The sequence below is a fragment of the Mandrillus leucophaeus genome, unplaced genomic scaffold, assembly GCF_000951045.1.
Source record: "Mandrillus leucophaeus isolate KB7577 unplaced genomic scaffold, Mleu.le_1.0 Scaffold260, whole genome shotgun sequence".
NCBI lineage: Eukaryota > Metazoa > Chordata > Mammalia > Primates > Cercopithecidae > Mandrillus > Mandrillus leucophaeus.
Genome location: NW_012102699.1, coordinates 2771892 through 2784727, shown reverse-complemented (window position 1 = coordinate 2784727; position 12836 = coordinate 2771892). Strand labels below are relative to the sequence as shown.

At 36.0% G+C, this 12836-nt stretch overlaps 1 protein-coding gene across 1 annotated transcript in view; it reads left to right on the top strand.

The window, feature by feature from the left end:
- The window catches only part of PCSK5 (proprotein convertase subtilisin/kexin type 5), a 485048-nt gene that overhangs the window by 242698 nt on the left and 229514 nt on the right, over positions 1 to 12836 (top strand). Inside the window, exon 11 of the mRNA XM_011984097.1 lies at positions 2865 to 2968. Within this exon, the coding sequence (XP_011839487.1) occupies positions 2865 to 2968 (104 nt within the window). The remainder of the gene's footprint in view (positions 1 to 2864; positions 2969 to 12836) is intronic.

Below are 12836 nucleotides of genomic sequence, written 5' to 3'. Positions count from 1 at the left end.
GATTCTAACAATAAATAAACCATAATGTCCAGCAAAATTAACCTATGGCTGTTTCTTGAGCTAATTATCTTCCCACAGATAGAAACACTACTGATTCCAGGTCCACTGGTTTTTCAATTTGTCTTCCTTACTTTATTTTGGTGAAATTCAGGAAATTTTCAAATTAGATCATTTCTGAAGTTGTGGATTACCAAATATCAGAGTAAAACCATCCAAATACCTTCTCTTTCCATGTGTAGTTCCAATTTCCTGAAGCTAATTTCTTCCTTCTAATTACAAGCACTCCAAGAACTAGGTTTTGCTACTCAGCATGAGAACAAGTAACTCTTATTTCTTCAGTCTGAGTTTGAATGCAGGAGGCTTCCTGAATCTGCCAGAATACAGGTGCTTAAGGTAGAAGATCAATATAAATGTTCCCTGTTCTATTACGAAAATTAAATGTTTAATGCTAAGGTTAACTAGGGAAAACATAGATCTCCCAATGATCAGAACTTCTTGCTTGATATATCTGAAGGAATCTTGCCCTGGTGACAGGTAACATGAGACACTGACTTCTTTTCTTATTTTCTCCTCCCTAAAGGGGGTTTAAGTTCAAGGAGTTAAAACGTGGAAGTTCTAACTAGGTGTCAAATGTTGTTTTAAAATTACTAGGTTGATGTAGGTATTTTCATCAAATCCAAGTGTACTCTTTGGTGTCTCACTGTTTACTCATGACAAAATGAAAACATATGTGTTCATTTGGGAGGATTCTGCTTTACCATAAATAAGTGGCTAGAATGCCTTTCTGGACCAAGCTTTCTTGTCATTTTTACCCTTCACCCTAATAACTAGGACATACCATCTTAGCAGAGCTAGAACATCTTATGTTGAGACTGGCATTCAAGATTATCCCTTGACTGACTTTCTGATTTCCCTGACAGTAGTGCATTGAGTCTACTGAAGGATCATGTGAATGAATTTAGTGTTAGTCAGCAAAGGGTCAAATCATGCAATTTGTTTTAGAAGCAAAACGTCCTGCCCCCCTGGATTCCACCAAACAGCCTCCCTCCCTTTCTTGAAAGTTTCTTGCTTTATCAGGTTCTAAAATTGATTCCTAACAAGTGCTGTAACCTAAGAAAACAAGAATAATTCTGTTTTCATCGTTCTCATAGTTTTAAAGTGTATGTAGTTGGGATTTAATTTCCATAATAAAAGTTCTTTTGTTAATATCACTTTACCAAGTAGTCTAGATCCAGTCTTACCCGCTTGGGAAACTTTAAAAAATGGCAGGACTCAGTCTCCTTTTATTTTTAATCTGAGACCATAACAGAAAAAGGGTCAGAACTCAATAGTACTTTTCTTTCCCCATTTCTTTCATATTCAAGCCACCAAATAAGAGCTGTGGCTGCAAATTTTAGCAAAATGCTTTGCTATCTACCACTTCTTAATGGCTTATTATGCACCAGGCACAAGGTTAAGTACTTGGCATTATTTTAACTGATTCAATCAGTATAACGATATAAAGCAGATACTAGCATCCATGTTCTAAGTGGGGATACTAAGACTTTGAGAGGTTAATTTCACATAGATAGAAAATGAAGGGGTCAGAATCTGATCACTAGACCCCTTCTTACCAGAAGGCCACCGTGACCACCCTAAAAAGCATAGATGTGGTGCGTATGATGGGGGAAAAAATGTAGTATAAAGTGAAGAAACATACAGCCCCTATCATGAAAAATTAGGCACAATTAAGATACTAAGTTCTCCCTCTGCCTGAAAGACCCCAATATCCATACACCTATAAAAGAGAGTGCAGAAAGACTACCTCAAGGCCCATCACACCTCAAGGCAGGTAGTGAGTAATTTTCTCCTCTTCCCTTAATCTTCTCTCCCATCCTTTGCAAATATTTCTGCTGAAGTGAAGGTGGCTGGTGAGAAATAAATAAAATGGCTGCACACGCTGCTTGAAAATTGTCATATTTCTCAGTTAAGGAAAAGATCAGCACACCTCAGAATTCAAGACTGAATCAAATAAGTATCCTGATTAGAATTGCATGCATGCCCTGAGTCAAATGCCTTCGAGTATATACATAGTCAATGAAAGGGAATAAAAGTCTGTGTGTATGTGCTTGGATTTGTTTTCTGTGTGATTACGATTAGCATTGCAGTTCTCCAATGAAAGTATCTCCTGCTCAGTAGTCTCTTTTGTGTTCTTCAGCGCTAGTAGCCATAAGAACTAGGTATCTAATAACACAGTATAACAACTACCCATTGCAAATTAAGAATGCCCTTATAACTGTCTGTGCCTTGGAGCCCAGCTTTGGGTTCTGTACCATATTCTCTTCCTTAAAAATGCTGACAATTGGGATGCTGTTTCGTTGAGCTTTTTCCATATCCCACATATGTATGCATAGAAGGTTCAACATTGCTGAGTTCTTTTGGTTAACTGCAACTCAGTTACCGAACTATTCAATGATTAAAGAAGAAACGTTCCAGAGGCCTTCTGTTTTGATTCTAGCTTACTGTAATCTGATGATGATGATGCCAGCTTTTATACAAAGGACGACAGCACCATAGTGGGCAGCCATTTTGTTGAGGAAACTGGAAACGCTCACCCTTTTAAAAACCTAAGCTACCCTGACTACAGTCTTATTATTTCTTCAGTTTAAGGTTACATTTTCTGCCTCCCACAGACTAATGTCACTTCTCCATGTTGAGAACAAGAGCGACATTTGGCATTTGGTTATCCCAAACCCAAATCTCTGACCCTTTGTTTTTAGTACTTTGCCATTTTGATTTTGCTTTTTTAATTTGCTTGTGACTCTCTGCTTCCCCCATCTTTTTTTTTTTTTTGGTACAATGATTCTTACCTTGTCTTTCCCCAGTCCGTTTCTGACCTGGAGAGACGTACAGCATGTTATTGTCAGGACTTCCCGTGCGGGACATTTGAACGCTAATGACTGGAAAACCAATGCTGCTGGTTTTAAGGGTGAGAACTTCTTTCATATTCTGTCACAGGCAAAATATTTTTATTTTTCCCCCATTTTAAACGGAGAGCAGGAAATAGAACCCCCTCAAACAAAACTTTAAATTTTCTGCTGACACACAAAGAGCTTGATCTTTTAGTAAATAAAAGGCAGGTTGATTTTTTTAAGTTAAAACTACACAGATAAGTGAGATTTCTTTGGCTTCCCACATCATAGGTCAATTTTTTTTAAAAGATCGACCAACTCCCATGTATAGTCGACCTATGGGACCCCTGATTAGTTTACTATTTGCTGTCATTGAGTATCTAAGTGATATTTATAATAATGCATTTTAAAATTCCTCACCTTCTATAGGACTACTTCCACTTCAATAGTAACTGATATATATTGTTCACTTTAGTGTAGCACTGTTAGTTGCTAAGGCCATGCATTCTACAAATTTTGCTTTTGTTTGTTTTAAATTTTCCACAAAGAAAAACAGGTAATAATTCTAAGAAATGTTACTTTATATAAACTAAAAATTCTGATGAAGCTTTATAATGTCCAGTCCTTATGCAATTGTGCACAGTATGTAACAAGTACTGAAGATTTTCCCATGGCTAATACGGAGCATAGTTCCCAAAGTCTTATTAACAGTAGCTATTCTGTTTATTGTCATAGGTAATATATGTTATAATAAAAATAAAATGGCCGTATAAAACATATATCCTAAAGTTTAGTATATTTACTCAAGTTGTAAGTGACCTAAATTATAATAAAGTTTTAATTCAGTAATCTAACTTATAACAAAGATTAATTTGTTTATATCTACAGACTTAAAACGTATTCCCAAATAATCTTAGTATCATCCTATATCTGTATGGATGAAATACAGTGTTCCATAGCACAGGGCACATCTACTTAAAAATTGAGGTTCTGATGGTCAGACCATTGGTAACATGGTCCTGAGCAAGTCATTTAATTTTTAAGGGCCCTAATAATTTAAGCATTTTGGATGCTAAGTAATATTATCTACATATCATATCTTACATATGATCTTAATATATCCTTATATATGACCAATATATGCAAATATTTCTACTAGAATGTATATTTTTAAAATTACTTGTAAATAATTTATTATAGACTCATGCTGAAACAAAACCTATAAATATCCTGGATTACCAGTGCCACATTAAGAATTCTTTGATTAATATCTTCACAGAAAGCTTCACTCTATTTTTAGGAAAAGAATATGTCCCTGCTTTGGAGTATTATCAAATACCTTTCCATGCATGTAAACTATATAATGCAGCAGTTTTCAATGAACTTTTAATCTAGAATTGTAAATACCTGTTGGCATTGCATTCTCTGAAGCCCAAATCAGGAGATTTGATCCCAAAATTGTAATTGTATGGGCAACATCAAAATTATTAGAAATTTCAGTTGTTCCAGAAAATCCAGGATGTAATTTGCCATATGTATGTTTCGTTTTGATTAGCTTCCACATGCTCCCAACTCCTACAATATAAATCCATGAGGCTGCAGGGGAGAGAAGGAGCTGACACATAACCTTGGCTGATTGAAAGCTGGAATGAACTTCTTAGTAGAGGGATCACAGACTAAGGACATTAACCTCCATGAAGTTGAGGAAACTTTAACCCAAATAAATGTCTTAGTTTTACTTATTATTGTTTGGCAATTTAAAAAGAGCAAATAGTTCTAACAAAAATGCAGCTCTTTTGAAAACCTCTGTTGGTTTAGGAGAGGGGGAAACAGAGGATTTAGACTAAATCACCAGACCCAAACCTGAATTTGAAGAGGGTTGTGCACTGCTTCTGGCAAGGAGGAAGTGGTATTTTACTATTGCACGTGGCAATATTTAGTATAATATTTCACTCTTCTCTTAGATGGCTGCCAAGAGTAACAATTAAAGTTCACTTTTTCACAGATGAATTATTCTGAATGGGCTGGGCTCCCAGTGGGATTGTTTTGTAATTTTGTTGATGGCAAGTCCCATATTTCATCTAAACAGGATCATAATAAGATGACTTTAAAAAAAAAAAAAAAGAGTTATTTTCTTCTCTACTCTAAACATTACCATCCCCTCCCTAGAGTCCCCCAAATAAATGTGATTAAGGCAGAGGCTAGCAGGAGAAGCAACATGCTTTGGGGAAGTGGAGAATGCGGGGTACTAGGACTGCAGAAAGATGCTATGACTTTTTATGAAATAACATCTGAAAGAACAAAAAAGAGCTAAGGCTTAGAAAAGGTTCCTACACCAAGAGCTCAACAAGGGCTTGTATTTAAATTAGGTCGGCCGGCTTTTGCAGGTCTTGCTTAGCAGGAATCCATAGTCATCTATTTCTCCTTAGACTGGGAAAACGGAAATTGCCTGCCTACAGAAATGTATGGTCCTGGGTGCCCTTCTTTATCCCACCCAACTCTGTCCTAACACTGAGTGAAATATATGCATGAAATGAATCTGAAAACTCCTGTTCTTCCTTGGGCTTGCTTTTGTGTCCCAGTGTTGAATAATTTATTAATAACTTGTTGGAAGAGTAGTTTAAAAAAAAATAGAACAGTTTCACAAATTGCTCAATTGCCAGTAATAGGGACATCAATGTCCCCCATCAGAATTTCTTTCTCATCAGGTAAGGCAGAAGCCACTTAGGGTAGCAAACAACTCAGTTTTGGAGTTCAGACATCACTAGACTTCATAGTCTTTATTATCACTGATAACTTCAGTAAAGCCAACACCCCAAAGAACAGTCTCTACCAAAACCCTACCAAATGCATTTTATCCAACCTCCTTACATTTCTTCAGACATACCCCATGTCCTACATCCTAGGCAGACAGCAGCACTAGATGATGTTTGAGCTAGACTTGTGTGCGGCCCTGCTGAAGGCAGACTTGATCCATTCTTACCCACATGTGTTATGGACTGGAACAGGGAAGGTTTCTCATTCTGAAGCAGCTGCTGGCTTGGACAGATTCTCATTCAGGCTAGGAAGCTGGCCTTGAACAACTAAAGAATGTGGCTTTCTGATGACTCATCTCTGTTTCTCGGAGAGTGGGATTACCCTGGAGGTGCTTACTGATGAGCTAGGGACAGAGAACTTTCTTCTGCTTTTTCTGTGCCCTCCTTATAAAAGCACTCTGTAAATGACCCTATCATGAGATGACCTCACAGGGAAGCCACATGTAAACATTCTTATGCTAATAGCACCTTAATTTTCAACAATTTTAATCAAACTAAGATTATTCTGCCCTGCTGCTTCTTAAATAATAATAATAATCTCTTATAGTATAATTAAAATATCTTTTCCAATAGATTAGTTTTTCAGAATAAACATAATCCGATGAATACATACCTATGGAAACTGACTAAACATTGTTTTGCTTTGTTCATCTTGTGAATAATCCTAGCTAAGCTTCAGACAACAGCTTTTGACTTTAAACCTCCTCCAGAGATAGTTTTTTTAAATTAAATGGAATAAAGATCATGTACCTATCAGAGAATCTACTTTAGATTGCCCATGAGAATAGGGAATTATTTGCCTTAGACCAGATGAACAGATGTGATATTCTGCCACCAGAGAACTGGAATCCAAATTCCAGTATTTTGCTTCTGACCAGTATTTGCAACGCCAGGAGGTGACTTTGGCATTAAGCTGTTTGGGGTTTTGTTAATATTATTTCTTTCCTCCCTTGATCCCTTCCCTTTCTGCTTATGAAAAGTCTTTTCTGTTTTGTTTTGTTTTCTATTCTTTTTAATTTTCCCTCGTGTTCCCTAAAGCATACGAATTAGCCATGAAAGTGAAGGCTGTTGCCATTCCAGCTGGTTTTTCTTCCTGGAATTTAATGGATGTTGTCTCTTCATTTATCTATTTCCCAATATTTCCTGAGCACCTTCAGCATGCCCACCCAACACATGTTGAAGTGAGCACAGGAAGTGGGAGGGGAAGAAACGTCAGGGACACCATGGCATGGACTAATCTGACCTGCCCTGGTGTAACTTACATACAGAAACAGAAATTTACACTCCATCTCTTTTTTTCTTTAGTCAAGCCCAAACAATCTGTCAGGTCATGTTAGATAAGTGATGATGATCCTTCTCTCATCATCTAAAATTCAGGTTAATGTCGGCAGCAGAAGGCATCTGCTATAGAGAATATCTTTGTCTGCTGTGTATTTTGACCAGCTCCATTTGGGCATATAGTATATGCAGATCCACAGAGCCATGCGGAAGACTTCAATGCAGGCATTTTTCATAACCTGTGGCTTATCATCATTTCAGGAAGAAGTGAGCTCTGTCTTGTGATCTCCTCCCTTTTACTGCTGTAATCTGAGGAAACTGTAAATCCACTGACCTCTCCCGCCAGTGCCTGGGCTGTGCGGGCTGATTCTTGCCCCGAGTCCTTATCTTTGGTTTGGGTGTGCAGTTATAATTATAATTGAATGCATGCAACATCAGTGATCTAGTTTTCTTTTTTTCAAAGTGTTTATATTGGATTATATGACTGTATACAGTTAAACTCTCTTAAATCTAGGAACAGGAATAGACGTCAGATAATAAATTAGGACCTTCTGTCATCTTTACTAGGCGAAAGAATGAAAAAAATGTCATTGAAAATCAAAAAATGACAACTAAGTGAGAGAGGTTACCACGCCTTCCATTTCACTGCCCTCCCAGACTATGTAAGTCTCTTTTTTTCTACCAGCATGTTGCTGAAACCTCCCCCATCCCCACTGACTCTTTCTTTGACCACAACTAAACTACTAGATTTTTTTTTTTTTAATTTCTAACTGATTACCCACCGTGGGGAAAACAATTGACAGTCTAACATGACTTCCTAGCCTCCGAGGCCTTAACTTTTAATAACCTGTATTACTTTTAATTGCCATCATTTTATTTCCACTGGTAGGGTTGATAATTTTAAGATGTCCAATATATTTTTAATACCTACCTGTCTTGTTTTCAGTTTGTAACACTTATTAAAAAGAATTGAAAGTGCTGAAACCATTAAGCATGCTGTGTGTTCAATCAAAATGAAAGGTTTTAAAATGTGTTTTTGAGTGTTTTTGAGTTGTGTTTTGAGTGTAAAGTGATTTCTGATGTGTTACCATTTGAAAGGGTAAAGTTTCATTGTACTGTACAAATAATATTCACTGTACAAATAATATTCCATCTTCACCACCTGCTATGCTCATACACTGTTGGTAGCTATGATTAAAGCTACATAATGCACTTTAATTGGTAATCTGTACAGTGTGGTTTTGAAGAAAGGTTGAAGTGAAATGGTACTCATCTGGTCAGTGTCTGAGGTGGTATTATCAGAAAAATCAGTCGCTTGACTCCAGTCTTGATCCCACTTGCAGAAATAAGGCCCTTCCTACTTGAAAAGACAGAGGGAGGTAAATACATTTGATTCCACCTAATAAAATGTACTCCCTGGAAATGCCGCCTCATATATTTTTTTAAGATAATGTGTTTTCTACCACTGTGCTCTGTGAACTCTTACCCGTTTCATATTTATTGACTGAAACCCTTTCATTTTTGTATTTATTGACCATTGTATAGATGAGTTTATCTTCTAGCTCATTTACCAAAAAAAAAAAAAGTGTGAATCACACAGAATTTAGGAATTTTACCCTTATTGTTTTGCCTGGTAGATGATTTACCGTAACATCTCCATGGGAATATAGAAACCCTGATAGCAAACTCTGCTTAATCATGGCTTCATCTGGAGTCTTTCATCCCAAATGCCCACTTGTCTCATCAGAATGTTCAACTCATGCCTACCGAATATGTGATGCTCAAAAATATTTTCTACAAATGAAAAGTGATGATTTCTCTCTGCCTGTCCTTGACTGAATGGTGGTATTAGGTTTGTTAGGTTTTTGGGGGTTTCATTTTGTTTCGTCCTTTCATCCCTGTTAGTGTTAAATGCATGCGGTTTCACACTTAAAAACCATTCTCAAAATAGAATTAAAATGATGGTTGCACTCTTTGCCTGTTATCTCTATACAAGATGTAATTAGTTAACGAAGAGAACTACATTTGGAGTGGTTTTGTGATTTTGCCAAAATCTTAAGAGCCTTTAAATTCAAGTAGAAAGTCTATTAGTGATATTTTCTGTGGCCTTTGAGGAAGTCAATTAGAGTTTTTGTACCTTCGTTTTTGAGGAATGTGAATAGCTAATACTAAACATAATGAGAAGAATGAATTGAATGAAAAGTGCTTTGAAAATGGAAAATACCAAACAAAAAGAGTCTTAAAACTATATTTTCATACGTGAAACTTTCTACTCCCTGAAATGAGAATAAAGACATGGAACTGTGATGTGAATTAAAATGTTTTTTTGGGTTGAAAATTAATTCAGTTACCTGGAGTGGGCTACAGAAAATATATCAAGGACTTTATAATAAAATATTACTAATATGTCATCAATGTTTTTTAACCGTTAATTGTGTATCAATGATAATGCAACTATACTTAAATTCTGTTTTGCAAATTAATTTAAATGTTTAAATGTCACCTTAAGTTCAACCTGCTAAATCTTTAAAGCTGTAATTAATTGCTTCAACTTAGGAACTAATGATAGAAATCTGAACTCATTGTAGCCTATCAACAGCCTATCAACTCTAGTAATTGATATACAGTGTAAATCTGTGAGTTTAAAATATGATTTTTAGCAATGTGTAAAAGCATCTACATTTAAGAGAAAGTAGACATCTCTTTTGTGTAATCACCTGAAGAAATTCAAATCTCTAATTCTAATGACACTGGACTTTAGGTATTTGTAAAACTCTTCTTTCAGCCCATGACTTTGACTATTCTTAATAACAGCAACTCTTATTATTTTGTGGTTATGGTTGATATTTTAGGCAAAGATATATGTCGTCAAGCTCTAAGCTTGTGATTATAGAGGATGGTGTCAGTCCAAAAGTGTATTTTGACTATAAAGTAATGAAATTGAACCACTCATAATTGGATTCTGAATCCAGTTCCAAAATAAGATGCCCAAAAATGATTTAAGTCAAGAGAGTCTTAGCAAAGTACACACACACACCCCTCTACATTCCTTTTACAGCCTATTTTGAAATTCAACAATCATCTTCTTATTTGAGGTTTTGTATTTATTTAAAACAAAAAATTCACTCAGCTCTGAACTCAGTGGTTCAGTGGTTGGGCTCCAGAGTCCAGCAACATGGAAGTGAATGCCAGCTTTACACAGTATATCTGGTAATCTTCATACATTCTTAATCAACTTTATTGAGGTAAATTTACATACAATAAAAAAACACATGTGTACAGTTCAGTGAGTTTTGACCTATGTATACATCCATGTGACCATCACCACAATCGAGTTATAGAAACCTCTGTCACTCTAAATAGTTATTCTGCACTCCTTTTTCATCCTCTGTCCTTCTGCCCTGGCAACCACTCATGTACTTTCTGTCCCTATAGATTAGATTGTCTTTTGTAGGCTTTCATATATATCGAATTATTTGAAACCAGCTTCTTTTTTGCCATAAAAGATTTTTGAGGTTCATCTGTGTCATTAAGTCAGGCATTTCCACCATAAAAAAGAATGAGATCATGTCTTTGAGGGAATGTGGATGGAGCTGGAGGCCATTATCCTTAGCAAACTAACACAGGAACAGAAAACCAAATACTACATGTTCTCACTTATAAGTGGGAGCTAAATGATGAGAACTCGTGAACACAAAGAAGGAACAACACACACTGGGGTCTACGTGAGGGGGGAGGGTGGGAGGAGGAACAGGAGCAGGAAAAATAACTATTGGATACTGGGCTTAATACCTGGGGGATGAATTAATCTGTACAACAAAGCCCCATGACATGAGTTTGCCTATATAACAAACTTTCATAGGTACTCCTAAACCTAAAATATAAGTTAAAGAAAAGTAATGTTTTAAATTTTTAAAAATACATCAGGCATTCATTATCTTTTATTGCTATCTAGTATTCCACTGTATGAATATACCACAATTTCTATACTCATTCACTTTGTCATGGAACATTTTATTGTTTCTGGTTCCGAGTTAGTATGAGTAAAACTGCTCCAAATAGTTATGTACAAATCTTTATGTGGACAAATTATAATTTTTAAATATTTAGTTAGAAAAGTCCTCTTCAATTTGAACAATTGAAGAATAAGGGAGCAATCCAAGAGGCTAACTAGATATAGAGCATTTCAGGCAAGATGAACAGCATGTACAAAATCTGTTCAAATTAAAACAAGAAGGCCATCCTAGCTGGGGTGGGGTGAGCAAAGGGAAGAATGAGGAAAATCGTATCATATAAAGAATTTAATGCCTCTCTTCATTCATAGTATGCACTTAAGGAAAATTATTTATGAGCTATATGTCATGCATTCTAATATAACATATTCAGTTAATATTCTGTTCAGATTTTTGTAACATAAGAATCCAGCATATTTTATATAGAGATACAGATGTAGATGTATATAGAGCTATATCCATTAACATGGAATTTGTATTTTAGAAATGAAATTTGGTCCCTAGCCCTTTCAAATATTAGACTCACTACATTATAGTCACATATATCTTGTGACACTTCTTTTCTTTCTTTGTAGTCTGTTTTCTCTAATTTGGGCTATTGTTTTCATTTCATATTGTCAGTGATTTTAGTTGATGGTTCTGGATAAATTATTAACCTCCTTATTTTCTCTTTTTTATAAGATTACTTGGATTTCAGTAAACAATAAATGGCCTCAAAAGTGTTGGAAATAGCATAATCTGCCAATGATTATGAAGTATATTAATGTCATATCCCTAACCTAAATAAAGCATAAGTAAGTACAGTGAAAGGACGAAAAGTTTTTGAGAACTTGAGGGTTACCAAAAGTTGGAGAACCAAGCTTATCTGGAATACTGTAGTTTCTTTTAGTTTAAACAAATGCCTTCTTTTGTTTGTGTTTCCTGGGGACTGGAAATTATAACTGGAGGAGACAGCTATGGTGAAGGCAACAGGTCGGGGGAAGGAGCAAAAGAGAGGGCCCAGTGTGCAAAAAGGACAGGTATGGTGTGATGAGGAAAGTAATCTAAAAGAAATCAAAAGCAGAGCTACTTGAATTCTACAGTTAGGAGTTCTCATTTCATTTGAAAACCATTTTGGAGCCGCTGCAGTGATTGAGAAAGTGAGCTAGATAATAGTAATGACTTTCAAGCAGGTTGATTCAAGTTGCTAGTCTGATGTCAAAAAGAATATTATTTCTTACATTGATGGTGTGAATCTATTGTTCCTATGATATGTCTTACAAAATGGCATGTATGTAACAAATTGACTGGTTGAAATGAAATTGTCTTGCAGTGATCATTTTATATTATCTTAGTATGCAGTTGTGTATTCGTGACCTTAAGACTGTGACATTCAGCGAAATTTTTTATCATCTCTTGGCCTTCTTCTAAATGAGGAAAGTTGTAGAGTTGGGATATATAATCATCTTTGCTACATCCCACTTTCGTTTTTTAAGAAGAGAAAGAAGTGCTTTTTGAAATGACTCTTTAATAAACCCCGGGCAAAGGGCGTGGTGACAAGATTGCTTCTTGAAAAGTATCAGGTCAGAAATTGTGCTTTGAGAAGCCTTCACATATTTCCTTTGACCAGTCTTTTCGTTGGTTGTTATTGCTCACCATGACCTCCAAAAAGCCATCTAACTTCTGATATTTGAATTTCTTTTTAGCATACAATTGTAGTCTTTGTATTTGCCATATAACCTTACAAACATTTAAAGAAAGCAAGTGGCCGGGCGCGGTGGCTCAAGCCTGTAATCCCAGCACTTTGGGAGGCCGAGACGGGTGGATCACGAGGTCAGGAGATTGAGACCATCCTGGCT